Here is a 22,030-nt window from a genome sequence, read left to right on the forward strand (position 1 = left end):
CAATGTACTGCCCAGTGGTACGTGAGCGATATTTAAAATAGCGACCTCGTGAACGAAAGGTCACGGACGTGTTCTTTATTGTTCGTGATTTTGCTCAACTTGGATGAATGAGGAATGTGCTTTTCAGATATCGATATGGTGTATTAGCATGTGGCGTAGCCAGGATCACGTTAAGCCGCGTTTTTCTCAGCATTGTTTTCACGCTGCACCAGGTACTCATTTGAGGCTGACTCAATCCAGGGGATGTCTAGGACAAATTTCACTTCACTGTCATAATAACCACTCACTGCATCAACTCTCCCTTACTTTGTCTTACACACACAAACCCATTCGCAGACGGGTGCACGTTGACTGACGGCTGATCAAAAACGACATCGGGGCGAGGCACCAGGAGAGCGAGCAAGCGATCGGCAAGGGAGAGGGTTGACCATGGCAGCGGACGACCCGCGGCTGGGTTGGACCTGTGAGCGGCTGCTGGCGCTGCTCGGATTGAGCGAGGACCCCTTACCCAGGAACATCGGTAGGCTCCATCCCGCACCGTCGAATGCAGGCGAGGAGACGTACGTGTGGACACCACCATCGGGAAAGGATGCTTTCGAGGAGCTGCTGACACGGGGTCGCGGGGAGCACGAGCAGACCATCCTGAAGTTCTTCAACGAGACGGCGGACGAGGAGCGACCCACAACACTCTTCTTTTTTCACGTGCAGCAGGAGGAGCAGCGGGAAGTTCACCATCAGTCGTTGGTGCGTGATGCTCTCCACTGGTCCTCTCTTGAGTGGCGATGCATTATTTACGTGTACAGGTCATACGGAAGGAGACTGTTTCGTAGAGTGGTTCACATGAGCCCTGGTTCAAGGAATGAAATGGGTGCCGCTTTACAATTTCTCTCATTTTTGTAGCCCGGAACCTGAGCCTCTTTGGTCCATGGGCCTTGCTAGGGTTGCCACCTCTGAGGCAGAAAAACAACCTGGGAGATATGGAAATAAGAATATCTCAAAATACTGAAATGCATGGCCTTGATTGATATCCCCTACTACAAACTCAAATTCATGGTGATCATGCATCCAAGAACTATTCAGGCTCCACCCTGCTTAGCTTTGGAGATCTGATGAGATTGGGTATATTCCAGGCGGTTTGACGACAAGTAGAGTTGACCCTAATGGTTAGAAAATTGATCCACACGTAATGCAACTGCACATTGGGGGCACTTAGCTCCATACTGCTCGGTTTGGCGGTGCTTGTTTTGGCTGTAAAGTGTTGCGTTCTTTCTGCGCACTCCACGATACACAGAGGAGGTGGAGGAGGATGGGGCTGAGCAAGGAGAGGCACAGGAGGATGAGGCACCCAGGAACCGGTCCTTCCCGAGGATCCGCGTGATTCTCCACATCCCGAGACTGGTCAGAAAAGAGTCAACACCTTGTACCAGTGATTGAAGCTCACCTTCAGCCCTGTGCTTACTCAATCATAAGGGACATCATAGACAAACAAAGGAGACGATGATTTTATACTCGTAGGAGGGGTGAAGAGACATTTCCCAATAGCGTCCTGTATGGTAACATCAGTGGAACAATGACTAGAGCACATCTAAGGACGAAATTAACAATTTAAAAACAAAAGAAAATTGTCTGAAACTGGAAATTACACCCCAAGCAGTGGGTAATGTAGAAAATTGTCTGGAACTGAGAATAACACTCACAGGAGTGGATAGGCTATAGCCAGAGACAGACGCTTTTGGAAGTTTAGCTGCCAGGTCAAGCCAACCTGATGGTGTGTGTAATGCATTAAATGAGGTACTGTATCTCAGATTCAGAATATTTATTTACACGAGAGAATCCGATGAGCTATGCAGCTCTTTTTCACAGATGTCCAGGAGGGGCGTGGAAGAACGTTACAACCACAAAAGTCCACGTACATGTCATTGACAAGAAGATACTTTTATTGTTATCATATTTCAATTATATGGTATACTTCATATATTAGCACTTTTTACACAGTGTCATGACCTAAAGATATATCCGTTTTTTTAAGTAGCATTCATCTTGATAATAGGGTTTTCCCTTTTATGGCAATAAAACAGGTGTTAAGATGTTAAAACACCAAACTGAAACCTTTGTAAGGAATCATGTCTGCATTAACCACATATACTTGTGGTGAACATGCAAACAAAAAAAACATGTTCTCACAGTATGTGCGTTGTCTTTGAAACTGATTTATCCAGAAAAGACCCACTGACTCTCAATACTCATTTACAGGAGGGTCTTGCATTGGACTGTTTTTATGGTTACTTTTTAGGCAATGGTTTTTGATAATATCCAGAAATACTTCATGACGATTTTTAAAGTTGACGCGAGTTAATTTAAGATGTTGAACGTGTCGATGAGTCCTGGTGTTGGCACAACAAAAACAGTACCACTCAGGTGCAGTGCGCAGCGTAAATATTGACGCGATTGTGCGTGCCCACGTTTGCCTGGTATTGGCAGTTGTCAATGGAAAAAATGAGGATAGACCAGAGCAGCCCAGCGAGAATGGGGTGGGCGTCCTCATAACCAGCGGCCGCAACACAGCCCTGGGCACGATCTCACAGGATGGCAAGGAAGCACCCGAGGAAGTGGTGGAAAAGAAGTACATAACGGTGAGCAACTTGTGGCATAATGGTGTGTGTTGTTGCATTTGGCACTGGTGTAACCACACATGCACACAGAATAATTGCAGTGCTTTAATTTGATCTTTGTATGCTCATCGAACGATAGTCACTTGTTCACGATTTACTCCGCATGATTGCAGCTGTTGTAATAAATTCATCTGTACTACACCGTCTTCTCTCACCACTTTCCTATGTCCCCCCCCTCCCTCCATCCACCCTGCAGAAGACAGTAGTGGAGACATACTTACACACGGTGCTGTACACGAGCCTGAACTATGTGCCGGACACATTTGCCGACAATCAGGCCGTCTACTTTTTACGGGACGCCAAAGGTATGTCTGGGCCATTGTAACATCATTGTTCTAGGCTGTTGGAATTGACACGTTTTCTCGACTCTTTGAGTTGGTGGTCAAAATGACAAAATGCCCACACATTCATTCTTTTGGGCTGGTGGTCTGGGTTGTTACATCTACTCGAGGCATTTTTTAAAATATAAATAATGCGCATCCATCCTGTGTTGTCATGTTCCCACGTAAATCTTGGAAGAAAGTTTGGGATTCAGATCAGACCAACTTCCGTCTCAACTACAAATTAGTTACACTTGTACATAGTTCTCAGCTCTTCAGATGGCCTTGGATCAGGCTTAATAAATAGATGTGTGGCTACCTCCTATTATCACGGTTTACTTCGTTTGGTGCAAAATAAGTTCAACATGCATACGGTGAATTTTGCATGGTGATTTGGCATCATCTTGGTATATGAGCCCCACGTGCTCAACAAACAGCCCTCCGCATTGTCGAGGACTGCCCTTTTATGGCGGCCAGAAAGTTGTAATGAAAAGGTTGATTCAACTCGATGACGTGGCAATCAAAGCGCTTGAGTGATTTGTCTATCGATCTTCGGTAGCAAATGCAAGAAGCCACGCTATGATTTGAGCTCGTATTAATGACCGGGCCGCTCCGTGCATTCCTCCCGTCTCTCTTAGAACGCCTGGATGAGCCGAGCGATATGCAGGAGGCCGCGTGTGAGCTTCCCCCGCCTCGTGGAGGTGGGGCTGCTGGGTGCCGGGTCACTGGCCTCCCTGCACGAGACACTCACGCAGGTAACCGCTACACCTTATAGCATAATAAGGGTAAGTAGTTGATGTCCTTTCCCCCTCCCCACACCTCCCATTAGCACGATTGGCTACGAATGGTGTGAAAGAAGTTCAACAAAGAAACAACAAACAACGTGAACAGGTCTAGGATCTGCCCATCATCAACCCACACTGAGCAGCGTGGTGAAGTTTAGTCATATAACCTCTGTAATAAGGCACAGCGTGGTTAACAGATGTGTTACATTTTAATTCGTGTATTAATCCGTTCGTACAATTTCACGTAAAATAAAACTCAAATCCAGTTCAGTGAATTACAGTACATTCATTATTCTACAATGTCCTGAACAGAGATCAATTTGGACAGCATATTTCAAACACGGCAGACCACAATTGCTTTCTGTTAGAACCTCCTGCTCAGACCTCATCACGACGGGAGACCGTACTGCGTTGCGTGTCGGCCCAGGTGTTCGCGCCTCTGCTCGCCTACTCGCGGTACCGGCAGGGAGAGGGGTGGCGCGGCAATGCCACAGAGGGGACCGTCGAGCCGCACTCCCGTGCTGACCATCCGAGACGAGTTCCTCATGAGCCTGGCCTAAGTTTGCTCAGCAAGTGCAGCAGACGGTGCACCAGCTGCAGGGTGAGTCCGTCTGTCCGTCGCTCATTCGTTCACTTGCTCACTGATGGCGCAGTTGTTAGCGTACTCTGCTTTGAACCTGGTGACCCAGCCAGGACTATCTTCAGTGGTGAGTGATATCTCAACCAGTCCCAGACCCTGCCACACTTCGTCAACCCGCACTGATAGTGTGGTGAAGTATGGTCAAACGAAATTCTTCATGATTGGCATGACATAGGGAGGCCTTCATCCAGCAGTGGATTGACAAAGGACTGTGAGAGGATATTAGGACAGTGTGTCCTAATTCTTGAGCATTATAAGTAAGTTTTCGTGTAATAAACAATGGCTTTATTTATATTGGATATACACATGATTTAGTATGCAAGGTTTGATGAAATGGTATAAGCCAAAGAAAAATCAGCAGGACTTTAGAAATATGTATCTTGTAAGAATGATGACTAAACCTGTTGAATTTGCACTGCCAAAACAATTTGTGAATTCCTTCAGGTAAACCTTAGCTATTTCATTGACTTAAATTTTGATTTAAAGCTTTTGTGACTGCAGGGATTCATATTCTTGGTTCTTTCGGTAAAGTCATGTAGAAGGGATTTTTTTTTATTGTTTAATATTTGTAGTATTTTATTATTTCCCTTCTATGTGACTTTTCCGAAAGAACCAAGAATATATATATTTCATTGACTGTTCGCCAATGACTGGTCACCGAATGAACACACGCATACCAAGATGCAGCAGACACAGGGTATGGGAATGTGTGCGTTCGCAGGCAAGGTGCGGCTCGAGATGCCGGAGATGGAACAGGGACGGAGTCCCAGAGAGCTGGCAGGTGACCCTGTGGTGGTGGCGAGCCTGGAGAGAGCTGTCACTGGCTGGCAAACCCAGATCTCTGGCCTGTTGGAGAGCCTGCTGGGCAAGACGCCGCAGGCAAGCTGGGTGAAAATGACTAAAACCTAAAACCTCAACTCAAAAGTCACACGTGCATGTGGAATGAGGTACAGTTTGTATACAGTAATATAATCCCTGGGAAACACTATCATCGCATTGTTCTGTGCTCTAAAATAAAACAAGTAAATCATCTATGGGTAATTTTTTGCCAGCATAAAAATGATGGGAAAATATATCAGGTGTTAAGATGTTCAGCCACCAAATAGGTACCTATTGCAAGGCATCAAGTCCGCATTAACCACACATACTTGTGGCAAAATATTCAAACAAACATGCTCTGATAATATATGGATTGTCTTTGAAACTGAGTGGCCTACACCAGAGACAGCCTTCTTTATTGCATCGTTCATGCAAATTGCATCTCGCAACCGCTGAGGAGTGGCAGCTTCAATCTCGGTAGAGGACCGTGATGGGGCGAGTAGACTGGTTCAATGAGAAGTGGGGTGGCGGGCGGGGGGGCAGCAGCAGCAACTCCTCCTGGCGCAAGCACTAACAGCACTGTCATGGACAGGGCAAGGGCCCCCTGGCCGAAGTGGACTTCTGGCGCGAGCGCTGCGCAGTGCTGAGCGCCGTGTGCGAGCAACTGCGTTCGCCAGCTGCCCTGGCCGTGCTCGCCGCCCTGGGCCACGCCGAGCCCGTGGCGCTGCAGAATTTCCAGCTGACGGCGTCCGAACTGGCGGCACTGCAGGTGGAGGCCAAGGACAACGTGCGCTTCCTCTCCACGTTGGAGCGCCACTTTAAGGTGAGCGGGCGAGCGGGCAGGTGCGGGCGAGAGGCTGGTGGTGCCGTAGTGCAGCAATAAGGAACCTACAGCCCATGGCTGGACGTGGCCCACAACTTAATTTCATATGGCCCGCGACCACATATATATATCCACCACTGCCAGCATTTCAGTCACACTAATCACGTCTTGGAGGAAGGGGAATACTTTAGCCTAGCAAACACCAATTTTCAAATGTTATTGTGCTCTGTTGAATATACTGCTTAGGTTTTCGTGGTTGTGCTGTTAATCACTTGGATACAGGTGGAGTGACACATTGGACTGCATTCCAAACAGCTCCTGGTACAACCCAAAAAAACATCGAAGAGCGATGTTGAATATCCTCGCGGCAGTAGATCTCACACAACCCACAGTGTCTAACAGCAGATTGCTCGAAGTCTAACCGTGCGGAGGGGCTTCCTGCTTGATGGTAATGTTAACGGTGGCATTGCGGCGTGTGACGGGGGGCAGAACCTGGCGCACGGGAGCGGCTTTGGCGTGCTGCTGGAGACGGTGCCGTGCATGATGGGCGCCCTCCGCATGGTGTGGATCATCTCGCGCCACTACAACAAGGACGAGCGCATGGTGCCACTCATGGAACGCATCGCCTGGGAGATCGGCGAGCGTGTGCGGCGCGTGCTCAACGTGCGCGACCTCTTCAGGTGAGTCCCCCGGGGCCCATCTCTCGTCGTTTCGTGCACTGCCTGTTAACCCCCCCCAACCCTGCCGCCCCCGCAATGTGTGTTTGTGCGTGTGTGTGAGATATTTTTGGTCAAAGATCCTTGTATTGGCACGGTGGAGAGCGCAGGTGGTGCATCTGTTAGTCATCTCAGTCAGTTTACCCGTCACACCGCACCTCCGATTAGCACGGTTGGCTACGTAAGGTGCGAAAGAAGTTCTACATTCATACAACACCTCCTGCCAGTGAGCTTTCGACACTTCACATATGGCCTGACCCCTTTTGTGATTTTTCGTAACATTATGAGCACTTCTTCTTGGTTCTTTCGGTAAAGTCACGTAGAAGGGAAGTAATAAAATAATAAAAATAAAACATAATAAAACAATTCTCACGACGTTTCGGCCACAACGCAAGCAGCCGTCCTCAGGTGAAAACCAGGTCCGTCGAGGCGACAGAGTCTGAATGAAACAGCACACGAGCTTGGTGCATATATATAAGCTGGGCGCATTGACAAAGGAATTTGCATATCAAAAGGAATTTAGCATATTTATAAATTCCTTTTGATATGCAAATTCCTTTGTCAATGCGCCCAGCTTATATATATGCACCAAGCTCGTGTGCTGTTTCATTCAGACTCTGTCGCCTCGACGGACCTGGTTTTCACCTGAGGACGGCTGCTTGCGTTGTGGCCGAAACGTCGTGAGAATTGTTTTATTATGTTTTATTTTTATTATTTTATTACTTCCCTTCTACGTGACTTTACCGAAAGAACCAAGAAGATGAATCCCTGCAGTCACGAAAGCTTTAAATCGAAATTATGAGCACTTATTTTCCTTGGATTTATTAGAAATATTTTCGTTGACTGCACCTACGATGGTGCTCCTAATTCATACCACATTCTGTACCCTGGCCTATGGTGATGACAGTTTGATTCCTGGCCATCATCATCATCATCATCATCGTAATTTTTCAGTTGAAAGTGGTTTCTGAACCTGCCTTGGGCCTCCCCTTGGTTGCCTCAACTTTCAAATATCCATTTACCTTTAGTTTTGGCCAGGTGTTGAGTTTACAACAGGCTCCAATTCCAAAGATATTCTGCATCTTCCCCTGGTCTATTGAGGCCTAAATGTGCAATAATTAATCCGAAAATATTCGTCGTATTGTCCCAAAGTGCGGAACGAACAGAAATAATGCCCTTTTCCGCATCAAGGTTTTGAGTTTGCGTGCCCTGCTCTTCACCATCCCTCGATCCCGCTTCGCCCTGCTGCTTCTCCTCCTCCACTCCCCCCCACCTCTACTGGCCACCCCCTGTCTCCGAGCGAGGACTGCGAGTTGGCTATGTCGCGAGCGCTGGAGGCTCGCCGCGTGCTGGAGCTCTGGCGGGAGTCCTACCTGGAGGTGCGTGCTCGCATCGAGGCGTCGGGCCGAGACCAGCGCTGGGAGTTTGACCGCCGCCTGCTGTTCGAGAGCACCGACTTCATGGCGTCCATCTGCCAGGACCTGCACGATGTCGTACAGGCACGTCGCTTATCACCGCTTGGTTCTTTTGAGCGCCGACCCGGATTGTAGATGCGTAAATGATTCACGCGCTCACCATCACAATTGTTTGACTTGTGACGATGACCCCACTACCAGGGTGCTCTGTTTCAATCTTCTGCAGAAACTGTGGGCAGCACATAACCGACGTTGAGGCAATTGTCCTTCTTGATAGCGTATATAATATTTGACCTTAAAATGTATGGAGTGAGCTTACTGGACATTTGTGAAGAAGAGCTTTATAGGTCACCAGATTCCTCCAGTCTAAAATAAAGATTGTGATCCTGGAGAGCAATAATGACGTGCTCATTGTATGTATGTAGAACTTCTTTCACACCGTACGTAGCCAACCATGCTAATCAGATGTGCAGGGGAAGGACAATAAACTAAATACAAAAAGCAGTTCTAAAGAAATTAGTTTTCAATTCACCCAGCCCTTGCTGCCTAGCCACTACATACCTGACGCCACCCACGGCCTCACAAGGATGGCAATTGTATTATATATCAATGAAAACACGCACATGTTCAAATGTTTGTTCGACGAATAGTTTTGCATTTGTGTGCCGGATGATGGACAGGTGTTGGAGGAGTTCTACAACATCTTCGGGCCGGAGCTGAAGGCGGTAACGGGAGACGCCCGGCGTATCGACGAGGTGGTGCAGCGCGTGGACGCGCTCGCCGTGCCCTTCCGCGACCTGCCCTTCGACCCCTTTCGACCTTCGACACACGCACTCGTGGCGGCTCGTCATGGAGGCCTTCCGCAGCCAAGTCAGGGTGAGCTTCGCTCCGTCAGCTCACTCTTGCAAGTGCGACTATCCTGGTCTCTTGAGAACATACCGTTCTCACCTGTTTAAACACCCGGTTAAACAAAACACCTGGTTTATTAAAAAGTAACCTTAATGACAATTTAATCTTTTAAAAATGTATATAAGCAGAACTCTGTTCTGTGCCCCCACATATAGAAGACATGTGAATAACACGAGTGGGTTGATAGACAGTTGAGCAATGTGAGGAATAACGAGGGAGCATCTACAGTATCTGCCTTTCGCGGTGGCAAATTATGCCGTGGGGGGGGGGGGGATTGCCGTGGTCACGCAGGCAATCGAGGAGGAGGCTAAGAGCTTCATAGACGAGTCGTTCCGGAGTCTGCGCTCCGCCGAGGCGGCCTTCGACATGCTCCAGCGGTTCCGGCACATCCGTCGCTCGCGCCGCGCTATCAACAACCAGATGATGCACAAGTTCAACGACATTCTGGATCAGTACTGCAAAGAGGTGGGGCTTCCGCACAGACACCATTCTCATGCCCACTGAAGACCAGCCCGCCAGTGTTAATAATGAAACAATTATTGGTAAGGAAAGATATAACCCAAAAAATGCTTCTCCAACTGTAGTTTCTTCTTCTTCCAGATGCTTCAACAGCCAATCATGTGACCTTTGAACCTTTTAAAAAGGGCACTTTTTGGGTTCGATGCCTCGTGCGCCGTGTCAGACTTAAATGGTGCTGGATGAAGGCACTTGCCTCGACGGTCTATTAACAGCCACACGGGGGTTCTTTGTGTTTGTTTTTGTGTGCGCATCCACGCGCGTGCGTGCGCCCCTTTGTGTATGGCGGCACCAGCTGGAGGTCGTGCAGGCGCTGTTCACGAAGCACGCATCTGAGCCACCCGTGGGTAAGAGCGAGCCGCCCGCAGCCGGCGCCATCCTGTGGGCAAGGTCGCTGTTCCAACGCGCCAAACGACCCATCGTGCGCTTCCAGGAGGCGGAGGGGATGCTGGCCACCGAGCAGGGCAAGGAGGTACGTGTGCCCGCAGCACCTGCCCGCATTGTCGTAGCGCGATTGGCATGGGCCCTGGCGCACGGAATAAAATTGCGCCCCCCATACAGTCTCAACCCTTACCCCTCACGGCCCCTGCAGCCCTTGAGACCTGGTGCAAGTTGCACAGCCTGCACATTCGATAGCTACGCCACTGCCTGTCCTGCCCGAGTATTTTTAAGTATCCATGCCCTTCGTTTTTGGTTCAATTTCGTCATGGATTAAAGGAAGATGCATCCCAATAGACGAATGCCTCTAATCTTGCAGACATTTTTCAGGTTCGAGTCTTTTTTTGCTTAACCAGGTGAGAACTCAAGAGACCAAGAGAGTCAAATTTTTGCAAGAGTGACCTGGACTGAGAGTGTGCGTCCTGGGTGACAAGACAGCATGGATTTATTTACGTAGTGCTGTCCAAACGCGATCACACGCGACTCCGTCTAAACGCGACTGCGTCGTGGCCCCGCTGCAGGTGAGGAGGCGGTACGTGGAGTTTGCGCGAGTGGTGAAGGAGTACGAGGACTCTCGTCACGAGCAGTGGCGCCGCGACACGGAGCAGGCCCTGCCGGCACTCCTGCGCCGGAACCTGCTGTGCCGTGTGACCGTCGACTCCGCCGAGCAAGGGACAACCATCATCGAGAGCAGCAGCAGTGTAAGACGTGCCTTGGGGGTTTATCTTTTTGCAATTTGAAGTTTGTCCTGGAAACACTTGGAGTCAGTTTCGATTATCTACTGGGATTGCCCGGATAAAAAAAAAAACAACGCGGATAACGCTTCCTCCTTTACACTCAAACTTTCTCCTTCACCTCCACATCTCTTTCCATTTCCAACCCCCTTCTCCACACTTCTACCCCTGGCCTGGCTGCTGTTGATGCCGCGTGCAGGAGTACGGCGAGGACTGCCCGCCGCGAGGAGCCCGCTATGCCGTCAATTTCGCCCCGGAGCTGCTAGAAGAGATGGCCGAGTCCAAGCGCATGGAGGCGCTGGGCTACACGGTGCCGGAGTTGGCGCGCAATGTCACGCTGCAGGAAGACAAGTACCACAGGTGAGTGGTGCGACGCAGCAGGAGAATTCAAAGGGTGTATGGCCTGAGGGAGGCGGCGGTGCAGGGCTGCAGGGATTGGGAAGGGGCCGGGTTGGGCAGATTTCTCCTGGTCTCAGATCCGAGGGAGACTCATAAAATCTATAAGGGGCATAGGAGGGGTTGTTATCTGGCATTTTGTTCTCGGTATCCAAACATTTACGGGGACACTGCAACAGAGAAGTTGGCACAAACATGTTAATTGCATTCACTTAATACGCGTGTAGTATGTGCGCACCTGTGCACCATGTGGTGTGTGAATGTGTGTGCATGTGGCGGGTGGTGGTATAGTGGTTATGACACTGCGCTGCGAACCTGGTAACCTGAGTTCGATTATATTATTAATCATGGACAATATTAGTTACAAGTTATAGCAGAACTTGGCCTGGGTCTCCCCTTGGCCGACTCACCCTTAAATGGGTACCTGGTGCAGTGTGTAAAGATCAACACTCGGAAGAGGAAGCTGGCTGGGTGTGGCGATGACCACACCACTCTCTCGTATACCCTTGCTCCCGTGGTTTATGAAACTCAATGGGGTGATCTTTGTCTCCGTGCGCAGATTCATCTGTGTGAAAGTGTTGGTCTCTGTGGTCGGTGTGTGCAGGTACGTGGAAGGCCTGAAGAGGCTACTGGGCAGCCTGCAGGTGGTGCTGAGCAGCGCGAGCGAAGCAGAGACACAGCTGCTGGACGAACACCTTCATGCCCTGTGGAAGGTGCTGCTGCCCGGCTACCGCAGGCTCAACTGGAACTCTCTCGGTAAGCCAATCTCCTCATCGATGTCATCACCGTCATCGTGTTGATTATCATCTATCACCATTGCCATCGACTTCATTGTGGTCATCTCCGTTCTAATTGTCATCATAATTATATCGTCGTTGTTGTAGTTGTTATTATCGTCGTCATGATGAGAATGTACATATGTTGAATTCTTTGGCACCGTATGTAGCCAACCGTGATAATCGGAGGTGTGGGATCATCATTGTGATTGCCAACATCACCGTCATCATCATAATCATGCCTCACCTAGGTCCATTCACCAGTGTAGGCCTTACCATCCGCTATTGAGGCTTTGGTTGCCTTAATGGGGTCTTGCAAATGAGATTTAACTCAAGCAGTCCACAGGCATTGGGGGCGAATTGTGATGCAGTGGTTTACGCTCCGCGCAATAGATCTGGCAACCTGAGTTCAATTTAGGCCACAGCTAACATCAGTATTGAGTGATGTCTGAGGCAGCCATGGACCCTTCCTCCCCCCCACCCACTTCACCAACACGCACTTCACCAACTGACCAGCGTGGTAAAGTGTGGTTTTACAGTCTCCATGACTGGCATGGTGTGGTTCATGCCTTGATTCAGACGTAAATGGACAAAGGGTTGTAAATGATTCCTAAAGGGGTACCAAGAGCATATTTTTTCCTCAGTTTTTAAATGGTGCCGATCACCGTGATCCTTGTGCAGGCATCGCGGACTACATTTCGCGCTGTGAGGTGGCGCTTAGCAAGCTGGAGTCACTTGTGGCCCAGGTGCAGAAGAATGCGAGGGACGTGACCTCGAAGCTGGCGCTTATCGAGTCCGCCGACCTCTTCCGTTTCCCCGTTGCGAAGTCGGACGATGATGTCCCAGGTAGGCGTGCCACTCTCTCCCTTTCTCTCTCTCTCTCTTGCTTATCTGGATCGCCAAACTGGTACGTGTGCGACACTCCCAATGGGAGCGGATCGCCGGGCAGCTAAAATGCAGCAAGTTCGCACAGTAGGGGGCACAGGTGGTGCATCTGGCAGTCAGTTAGCCCATGGCACCTGGGTCTGTCCCATGACCTCCCATCAGCGAGCATTCGACACTTCACTTGGCCTCGGAGTGCACCTGGCCTGGCACAAGCGCCGTGGTGATGTTGCCACTACGTATTGGCGAATGGCGGCAGCTGCTGTTGTTGTGTAACACTGCACCACTATGTGTAAGCACAAGTTGACACAAATCTGACAACCATCATTGTTGGCATTGCCTAATAACAGATTTGTATTTTAGTAGGGTACTATTTCCAGGAGGATGACCTAAAGAGGCCTTGTGAAATGACTTGTGAAGCAGTTTCTGCGATGTAATTTACTGGAGAGGTTTTTATGGCACAAGGTGATTCACTGATCGCTGTGATAGTTTGAAATTGGAATCATTGATCTCGTGTTATCCATAAATGAATTATGATAATTTTTTTAAAGACAAGTTAGGGAAAAATTATGTTTTACCTATGGATTGCACAATGTTTCCATCATGCGTTTATCTGCGGAGGTATTTATTTAGCAGTATAGAAGCCCACGTGTTGCTCTCATGGCCAAACACTTGTGCATATTGGTAATTTCTGCACTGATTTATGTCACTGAGGTTTTGGACAGTCCTCTGATCAATTAAGCAGGATTTCAAGAGTGTAAGTCCTTTATAGCAAGACAAATTTTACAAGTAAATTCATATTTGATTCATATTCTTTGGGTCTTTCGGTAAAGTCATGTAGATAGGTTCAAAGAAAATGACAAAAAACTACGACGTTTCGATCGCATGTGACTTTACCGAAAGACCCAAAGAATATGAATTCCTGCAGTCACGAAAGCTTTAAGTCAAGATTCATATTGCATTGTCTTTACAACTCGCGTCCACCACCCCCTCCCCCTCCATGATGGACAACAAAGCAAATGCATAAATGCTGTCATTGGAAAGCGTGAGAAGCAAGGCATTATGGGGGTCTGTTTTGGCGACACGGGAAGAGGCAAGCGCGACTGTTTCTTCCACAGGGGTGAAGGAATTCTTTGAGAGGGTTGAGCAAGCGCGGGCACAGGACGTGGATGTGCTGGTCCGCCGGTGGTTGGCCGTGGGGCCTCTGCTCACCAAGGTGGAGGGTGTGGTGGCCGGGACCAACACGGGCCGCTCGCCACGCCTAGGGGCCTACTATGCGTACTGGGAGGGTCGCGCCTATGAGGCTCTGCGCAAGATGGTGCTGAGGTACGTGTCATTTGCTCCAGGGGTCGATAGCCAGATTTGGAGGCATGCCCTTGTAGTCTATCTTTAATCCAGTACTTTGGAGACGAGGGTTTGTGGATCATGTACAGAAATTGTAAATTTCCCAAACCTGACGGGCTGCTCAAGAGATGGCAGTACAGCAAGTGGGTTTGTGACCTCGCATTGCAAAGTTGCATTGCGTCCTCGTTCATAGTTGTGATTTACTGCGAGTGACTCATGACAATTGTGAATTGCCGTCCGGTGTTGCGTGCCCTCCTACCGCAGGAACCTGCAGCGCCTGAATTCTCTGCTGTTGGGCGAGCGTCCACTGTTCTCGCTGGACGTCGCCCTCTCGGCGCCTGACATAGTGCTGCAGCCGGCCGCCGGCGAGGTCTACAAACTCGTGCTTCACTCGGCCAGTGGCTGCGTGGAGACCACCAAGGTACAGGCCCCATGGGACTCCCAAATGCCCGGCGCAGAATTATTATTTCGATAAAATGTTTGAAAACTACTGTTTTCGCGATTGCGGTATGTTATGAGATTTAAGAATTCATTTGTAACTCTCTCAGGGGAGAGAAAACCACACACACACACACCCCACCCCCCTGCCGTGCCGTGTTAGAGAACGGTCCACGGAAGCGGATATATCAGAGCTGCCTCAGAGATGTTTTTGTGCACTCCTTGTCGTAGCACTTTGTGCGTTGGATGCACGGCACGTGCCTGGAGACGCCACCACAGCCTGTGCGTGGGGAGGACGAGCCCATCATCTTCAACTTCTTCGCCGACGTGGCCAAGGACCCGGCGGTCGTGGAGCTGTTTCAGGCCGCCCTGCAGGGCATGCAGCGTGTGCTGCATTCATTGACGCGCCCCCTTGTGCGCTGGGGACGGTACCGCCAGCTCTGGAAGATGGACAAGGCATGTTGGCACACTCTATCCCATTACTGAAGTAATTATTTACTCGTCCGATTATCAGTTTCGTTACTGGAAGAATTTGCGAATGTGTCATTAGTGCGAAATGGAATGGAATAGTTGGGGGGGGAGGGGAAGGTGTCACCTGTGTTCCTACGTGTGCCACTGAATGGGAGGTGACATCATTGGCATCATCTGCCGCTCGTGGGGGGTGTCCCAACTTCAGTAGCCTGGATGTTGGGGCCAAGTAATCGATCACAAAAAACAGGAGGCGATTCCAGTTTTTGTCCGATTAATCAACCTAACCGCCTCAGTCCTCCCAGCTCTACTTGCAACGTCATAGCTGTAACCCGAAGCCCTGTTTTCGACCCTGACCTTGTCCCCGATCTGCTCGACCTCCTCCTCGTCCTCCTCACCGCAGGCTATACAGATGGAGAAGTTTGCGTCGCGCCGGCCCTCGGTGATCTTGTACGACGACAAGCTGCAGTACTACCGGCGTGTGAGCGACGAGATGGGCGGCCAGCCGGCGGTGCGCACGGAGCACTGCGTCCTCCTGCGCCTGGCGCCGCTCGTCGACGCCGTGCGGAGGCACGCCCGCGCCTGGGTCCTCTCGCTCGGCGAGCTGCTCAACGAGTCAGCGCGACAGGACCTGCACGGGCTGAGAGACGAGCTGCAGGTGGGTGCCTCGTCGATGAACGTGATCCCTATTCTTAGGTTTTTTCGGTAAAGTCACGTAGGTAAAAAATTAAAATTAATAAAAGTAAAAATAAAATAAAAATCACGACGTTTCAGAGGCAACACAAGCTTCCGTCTTCAGGTGGAACCGTCACAGCCACCGAAAAAACCTAAGAATATGAATCCTTGCAGTCACGAAAGCTTCAAATCTAGAATGTGATCCCTCTCCACAGTTCTGTCGTGTTTTTGTCTTGTTGTTGAAATGTTTTGAGCTGCGCCTACTGGAGATCTGTCGAAAAATTGATTTGTAGCTCATCGGCTTCCTCCAGTATAAATAAAGATTCTGATTCTGCGTTCTGAGTGACCAGTCTCGGCGTGCCGAACCTGAGCGTTATTGCTGTGAGCTGCTTCGTGCGGAGGCTTACAGCACCTCCGATTAGCACGGTTGACTATGTGCGATGCGAAAGAAGATCAACATTCATACATATACAATCGTGACCTGAGTGGTAAAATGTTAATTTGGTATCAATCTATATTATAAGCAACTTCTATGGGACCCCTATTGCCAATATCAAGATAGTAAAGATAAAATAAATTAAATGTATTACCCTTTCTGGCATAAGTAAGCAACTTCGTTTGTCTCGTGACATGTATATACTATGTAGTCGCACTTTCAATTACTGTCAAAAATACGGCCATTAATAAACAGTGAATAGAAAGTTTAATTTGAATTCAATATATTTTTTAATGAGGGTGGAGCGGTGGTAGAGTGGTTAACTCACTGCATTCCGAATCAAGCGACCTAAGTTCAATTCCCGGCCACGGCTAACGGTGGCGAATGACATCTGAACCAATCCTGGGCACTCCTTTCAGCAACCGACACTTGACAGCGTGGTGAAGCATAACTAGACAACCCCATGACTGATATGATGATGTAGGAAGGCCTTCACTTAGGAGTGGATTAACAAAGGGATGTATGTAATTTTAACAATTTCAATAATTAATTTGTTACATTTTAAATGCGCTCATATACTGTAATACAATACAATGCATAAATGAATGGTGCACTTACTGAGATCGTGCCATCCTTCTTTGCCTCTGCTTCCGCTCATGACTACGATTCTGTGTCAGGAGCTGCTGAAGGGTGTGCGGCAGACGCATGGTTAGACAACCCCCACGACTGATATGATGTAGGGAGGCCTTCACTTATGAGTGGATTGACAGAGGAATGTATGTCATTTTATACAAATTCAATCATTGATTTGTTCCATTTTAAAGGCGTTCATATACTGTACTGTAATACAATACAATTCATAAATGAATGGTGCTCTACCGAGGTTTCCACTAGAAACGTATCTGTTTAAAATGACTTTCTCTCTTTAGTTCTTTTCAAACGTCTTTCTCACTTCTTCTTTCCTTGGTTGATGTAAAATTATTTCCGCCTTTATTATTAACCCTAACCCCTCCGCTCATTCCTACGATTCTGTGTCAGGAGCTGCTGAAGGGTGTGCGGCAAAGTCCCGACAGCCTGGAGGAGCTGAAGGGCGTCCTCGCCAACATCTCGAACATCCGAGACGTGTCGCTCGCCGTAGAGGCTCGTATCTGCGATATCAAGGAGCGGTACCGCACGCTGGCCATGTACAACATTGAGGTGCGTGGAGTTGATGTGTTTACTCGTGCTGTGAAAAGAAAAACCTGCCTGCTTCGACCACAGCTTATCTATAATTAAAGAGCAGTCGACCACAGAGAGATGACTTCCTTGGAGGTGTTCATTGTCAATTGGGTCTATCCGAGTTGGCGACCATGAAAATATTTGTTCACCTGGAAAATCGTATCCATCATGCCTCTCGCTATGGCCGTGGCTACGACTAGCCATGTGCCTACTCCCAGAGGCGGATATAAAAAAACTTTGAAATTTCAAGCTTTTTAAATAGGATACTTATTATCATGGCCGTGACATGTGCTTCCCGCAGGTCAGGGAGGATGAGCTGGAGCTGGTGGGGAGTATCCAGGAGGCGTGGGATGACCTGGTGCTTGAGTCAAAGCAGGTGGACTTCAGCCTTGGCTCCGTTAAGAAGCAGTTCACCCAGGTAAGGCATGGTGAATTTGTGCCACTGTGAGTACGCTGGGGATTCAACATGAGTGTTCAAGACACATGGTCCGGTCACTTGACTCTCCTTATTGTTCGGAAGACATGCAGAGGCCTGGATTCATGGAAGATGGCAGAGGCCGTGTTATTCAGGTTTTCCGTGATGGAGTGGATTTTTTTTCTTATCGTTGTCGGCTCCCACAATCCTATTTCTTTTTTTCTAAATGCCTGTATCATTTTTATAGCAAAGGTAGCACCTGATGGTGTGGGGTAAATCCTATTTTTGGAATAAAGAAGAGGAGTGTAATCACAAATGCTGATTTTAAAAAGTATTATTTACAAATTATCAGTTTTTTCTACATCGCAGATTACGGCTGGGCAGATCGAGGCATTCCAGACGGTCGTGGGCAGCTTTGCCGATCGATTCCACAAGGAGGGGCCGGGCTCTGTGGGGTCTGACCTCGACAGCGGTCAGTTTTCTTGCTTGAATTTTATTTTATTTTAAAAGCATACAAGTGTTCGCTACTTTGAGAGTGTGCATGCGGCTTTTGGGTCTTCTCCCTCCTTGCACCCCTCCTCTCCTAAAGCCTCACCCTCTATTGCTCATTCTCTTCCTCTTCCCTCCCCTCGTCCCTTTACTCCTTCCTGTGCCTCCTGTACCCCTTCGTGACCCCTAAGTACCCCTCTATTGTGGTCACTCACTCCTCAATCCTTGCACAACTCCTGGGTGCTGGGCACAGGTCTCCGCATGCTGGCGGAGTATGAGAAGGAGCTGGCAGAGCATGAGAAGGAGCGGCAGGAGCTGGCCAACGCCGAGAAGCTGTTCGACCTGTCCATCACGGCCTACCCAAACCTGCAGCAGCTGCAGCGGGAGGTGCGGGGCCTTCGCCAGATCTACGACATCTTCCAGGCCTTCACGGTGAGCGCCTGTGGACATGACAGGCATGGTGAGAATTCACAGAGCCACTTGGCTGAGAGGTGGGACTACTCACTGTCGACTCAAGGAGATGGTAGTAGGGAGATGAAGAGTAGGTACCTCCATCAGCCCAAAGGCTACACAGGGGAGCTTAATTGTTTGTCTTTGTGTGTCTGTGTGTCTGTGTGGGGAGCGGTAGTGTAGTGGTTAGCGCGCTGCGTTACGAACCCGGCAATCCGATTTCGATTCCCGTTCATGGCCCACACCAGTGACGATTATCAGAACCGGTCCTGGGCCTCCCCTCGGTCGACTCAGCCTCAAATGAGTACCTGGTGCGATGTGTAAACCTCACCACTAGGTGTTGGCCACCCATCCCGCCATGTACCTTTCCGACCTTCACATGTGCTCGCTAACAGCACTTGCCCCAACAGTCTGTAAAGGCTATACAGGGGATTTTTGTTTGTCTTTTCCCGAACAGTCCTCCAAGGAGGAGTGGTCCCAGACGCTGTGGGCCAACCTGGACGTGTCGCAGCTGCAGGGCGGTACGGAGGGGCTCTTCAAGACGCTGAAGCGGCTTCCCCGTGACGTGCGCTCGCTGCCCGCCGCCCACCACCTCGAGGCCAAGATGAAGGAGTTCCGCGACTCTATCCCACTTCTGCTGGACATCAAGAATGAGGCGATGAGGGATCGGTGCGTGTCTCCCGCCGGTGTTTAAGCGACAATCGCGTGCGGCAATAACAGCGTGCACGTTGCGGGCGGCTCGTGTGTGCCATATTAACGTGCGGGTATTTGTTTGAACGCAGTGTGCCGTGAGAAACGTGTGTCACATGGTATTAACTTGTGTCACGTGATATTTACGGTTCATTGAATTGCCCCATGAATACACATAAATAAATATTTCAACATAAACACAAAGTATACTTGTGGTAGGAATATAAAGATTCATCAACAACAAAAAGATTTTCATCAACTTAAATATATTCTCATATTTACAATACACGCATCGAATTGTGTGTGTGTAAGAATTGATTATTTACGATTCACGTGTGTTTTGTTCCTGTCTCTTCCGCCATTGTCTCTGCACGCAGCCACTGGCAGGAGCTGATGGAAAAGACTGGGCAGCGCTTCCAGATGAACGCGGAGACTTTCACGCTGGAGAACATGTTCACTATGGAGTTGCACCGGCATGCGGAGGTCATCGGCGCCATCGTCTCGTCCGCCGTCAAGGAGCTGGGCATTGAGAAGGTGCCCTCACTGACGAGGAATCACCGCACCCGCTGGGCTATGTGGAGCGAGCTGCAGTGAGGGTTGAGTTTGCTTTTGAGTCAGGCTTAGGATTGAGTTAGTTTGGGAATTGAGTTAGGGTTGGGTTGGGGTAATGGTTAGGTTTGGGTTGAGTACAGCTTGGGGGTCCGGATTGAGGTTTGTGGTGGGATTACGTTTTGGGTTCGATCAAGATGAGCATTAATGTTGGGTTGGTGTTCGAGGTCAATTGAGATTCAGATAGGATTGGGGTCAGGGTTGGGTTAGAGTTAAGGTTTGGGTTGAGTTTAGAGCTGGTTTTGTGTTGGTATTGCAATTCGGGTAAGCTTTGTGTTTGGTTTGTAGTTGTGGCTCGTACTGGCCTTATAATTGTATGTATGTTGAACTTCTTTCACACCATACATAGCCGACCGTGCTAATTGTGGGGTCATTGTAGACGTCACCGTGATGTCGCCTTGCGTTCTCTTCGCACCCCCTGCTGAGTCGTCCTCGAAAAAGAGCTTCTTAGCTCAGTGGGCTTTCCTCGGGAAATAAACTTCTATCTTGATTTGAAGTTTTCGTGACCGCAGGAATCCATACTCTTTGGTTCTTTCGGTGAAGTCACGTAGGTAGAAAAATAAACAATAAATGACGACGTTTCGATCGCAACACAAACAATCGTCCACGTAATTAAATACAATCGATCATCAGATGACGATTGCTTGTGTTGCGATCGAAACGTCGTGATTTATTATTTATTTTTCCTACCTATGTAACTTTACCGAAAGAACCAAATAAACTCCTGATTCTGATTCTCAACTGTTTGCTTGCAGGGCGTGCGCGAGGTGGCCGACACGTGGGAGGGCATGAAGCTGACAGTGTCGCGCTACTCGAAGGGCGGCAGGGAGCGTGGCCACGTGTTGGGCTCGGTGGACGAGGTGCTGCAGGCCCTCGATGACCACGGCATGAACCTGCAGAGCATGGCCGGCAGCCGCTACGTGGGCCCCTTCCTGGCGTCCGTGCAGGGCTGGGAGCGTTCGCTCTCCCACATTAGTGAGGTCATACAGGTGTGTTGCCGTAGCCGCAAGAGGGGGTGTCAGAGGTACCAGCATTACACACTCCTGCCATCCTCCCGAAACCAAAGGATACTCATGCTCTATTGATTTAAGTCTTTAGTGATGCATTTTAAAATAAAATGCTTATTTAATGACCACTTAACCAAACTAATTTGTATAACAGTTGCTCCACATGCTTTTGATTCAGTTTCACTTAATTTCATACCATGTAAATTATGTAAATCAGCTTACGGCTGAATGCTACTTATCCACGTAAATAAATAAAATCGATCAATTATTGTGTGTGGTCCTAACTGATGACCATGTAAAGTTCTCCTAAAAATAAGGTTTTAGTTGAAAATGCATGGATGCCCATGCACGAACTTGTATTGAATTAAACAATATTTTGTTACAAAAAATAAGGAGGTATGAATATTCGAAAGAGAATCCGATATTCCTGAAATTACATCAATTCTTGAATAAATAATATATGTGTGCATATTCAGGGGAGAACATATACCCCCCGGACTTGATGCGAAAGATCGATCGTATTGTACCGTCGGTGGGAGCACGCTGATCCTGTGCTGATGGCGCGAGTGTGTAGGTGTGGATGGTGGTGCAGCGAAAGTGGATGTACCTGGAGAGCATCTTCATCGGGGGCGACATTCGGGCGCAGCTGCCCGAGGAGGCCAACAAATTTGATGCCATCGACAAGGAATTTCAGAAGGTGCATCTCACGACGGCCTCCAACCTTTAGAATGCGTATCGTGTAGTAATATTAATAGTAATAACATCAACCTGTAATGTTCCACACAGCATTCGCTCGCTGTCGAAGAGAGAAAGAGAGGATGACTTAGAGGTGCGAGGAACGGCGGCACATTTCTCATGACGCCACCGATTTAGCCAGCAAAGCTTCAGTGAGTCTCAAGACTCTTTTTCTCGAGAGGGTTCTGCATTGGAATTTTTTTTTTGGCAGTGTC

General features: G+C 48.9%; 1 protein-coding gene across 1 annotated transcript in view; it reads left to right on the forward strand.

The window, feature by feature from the left end:
* The first annotated feature begins 1,290 nt into the window (after positions 1-1,290).
* DNAH10 (dynein axonemal heavy chain 10) overlaps positions 1,291-22,030 on the forward strand; it is a 64,783-nt gene continuing 44,043 nt past the window's right edge. The window contains 31 exon segments of the mRNA XM_061561089.1: positions 1,291-1,398; positions 2,482-2,633; positions 2,869-2,977; positions 3,631-3,747; positions 4,205-4,294; positions 4,296-4,331; positions 4,333-4,378; positions 5,139-5,296; positions 5,829-6,059; positions 6,549-6,739; positions 8,076-8,274; positions 8,871-8,999; positions 9,001-9,066; positions 9,391-9,564; positions 9,911-10,087; positions 10,575-10,754; positions 10,987-11,147; positions 11,788-11,939; positions 12,641-12,805; positions 13,960-14,167; positions 14,450-14,606; positions 14,855-15,079; positions 15,495-15,749; positions 17,241-17,399; positions 17,722-17,838; positions 18,205-18,307; positions 18,578-18,756; positions 19,232-19,443; positions 19,842-19,998; positions 20,829-21,062; positions 21,655-21,777. Coding sequence (XP_061417073.1) covers positions 2,921-2,977; positions 3,631-3,747; positions 4,205-4,294; positions 4,296-4,331; positions 4,333-4,378; positions 5,139-5,296; positions 5,829-6,059; positions 6,549-6,739; positions 8,076-8,274; positions 8,871-8,999; positions 9,001-9,066; positions 9,391-9,564; positions 9,911-10,087; positions 10,575-10,754; positions 10,987-11,147; positions 11,788-11,939; positions 12,641-12,805; positions 13,960-14,167; positions 14,450-14,606; positions 14,855-15,079; positions 15,495-15,749; positions 17,241-17,399; positions 17,722-17,838; positions 18,205-18,307; positions 18,578-18,756; positions 19,232-19,443; positions 19,842-19,998; positions 20,829-21,062; positions 21,655-21,777 — 4,458 coding nt within the window. The 5' untranslated portion in view covers positions 1,291-1,398; positions 2,482-2,633; positions 2,869-2,920.

The sequence above is a fragment of the Lethenteron reissneri genome, chromosome 27 (assembly GCF_015708825.2).
Source record: "Lethenteron reissneri isolate LAM-NWPU_2019-01 chromosome 27, ASM1570882v1, whole genome shotgun sequence".
Classification (NCBI taxonomy): domain Eukaryota; kingdom Metazoa; phylum Chordata; class Hyperoartia; order Petromyzontiformes; family Petromyzontidae; genus Lethenteron; species Lethenteron reissneri.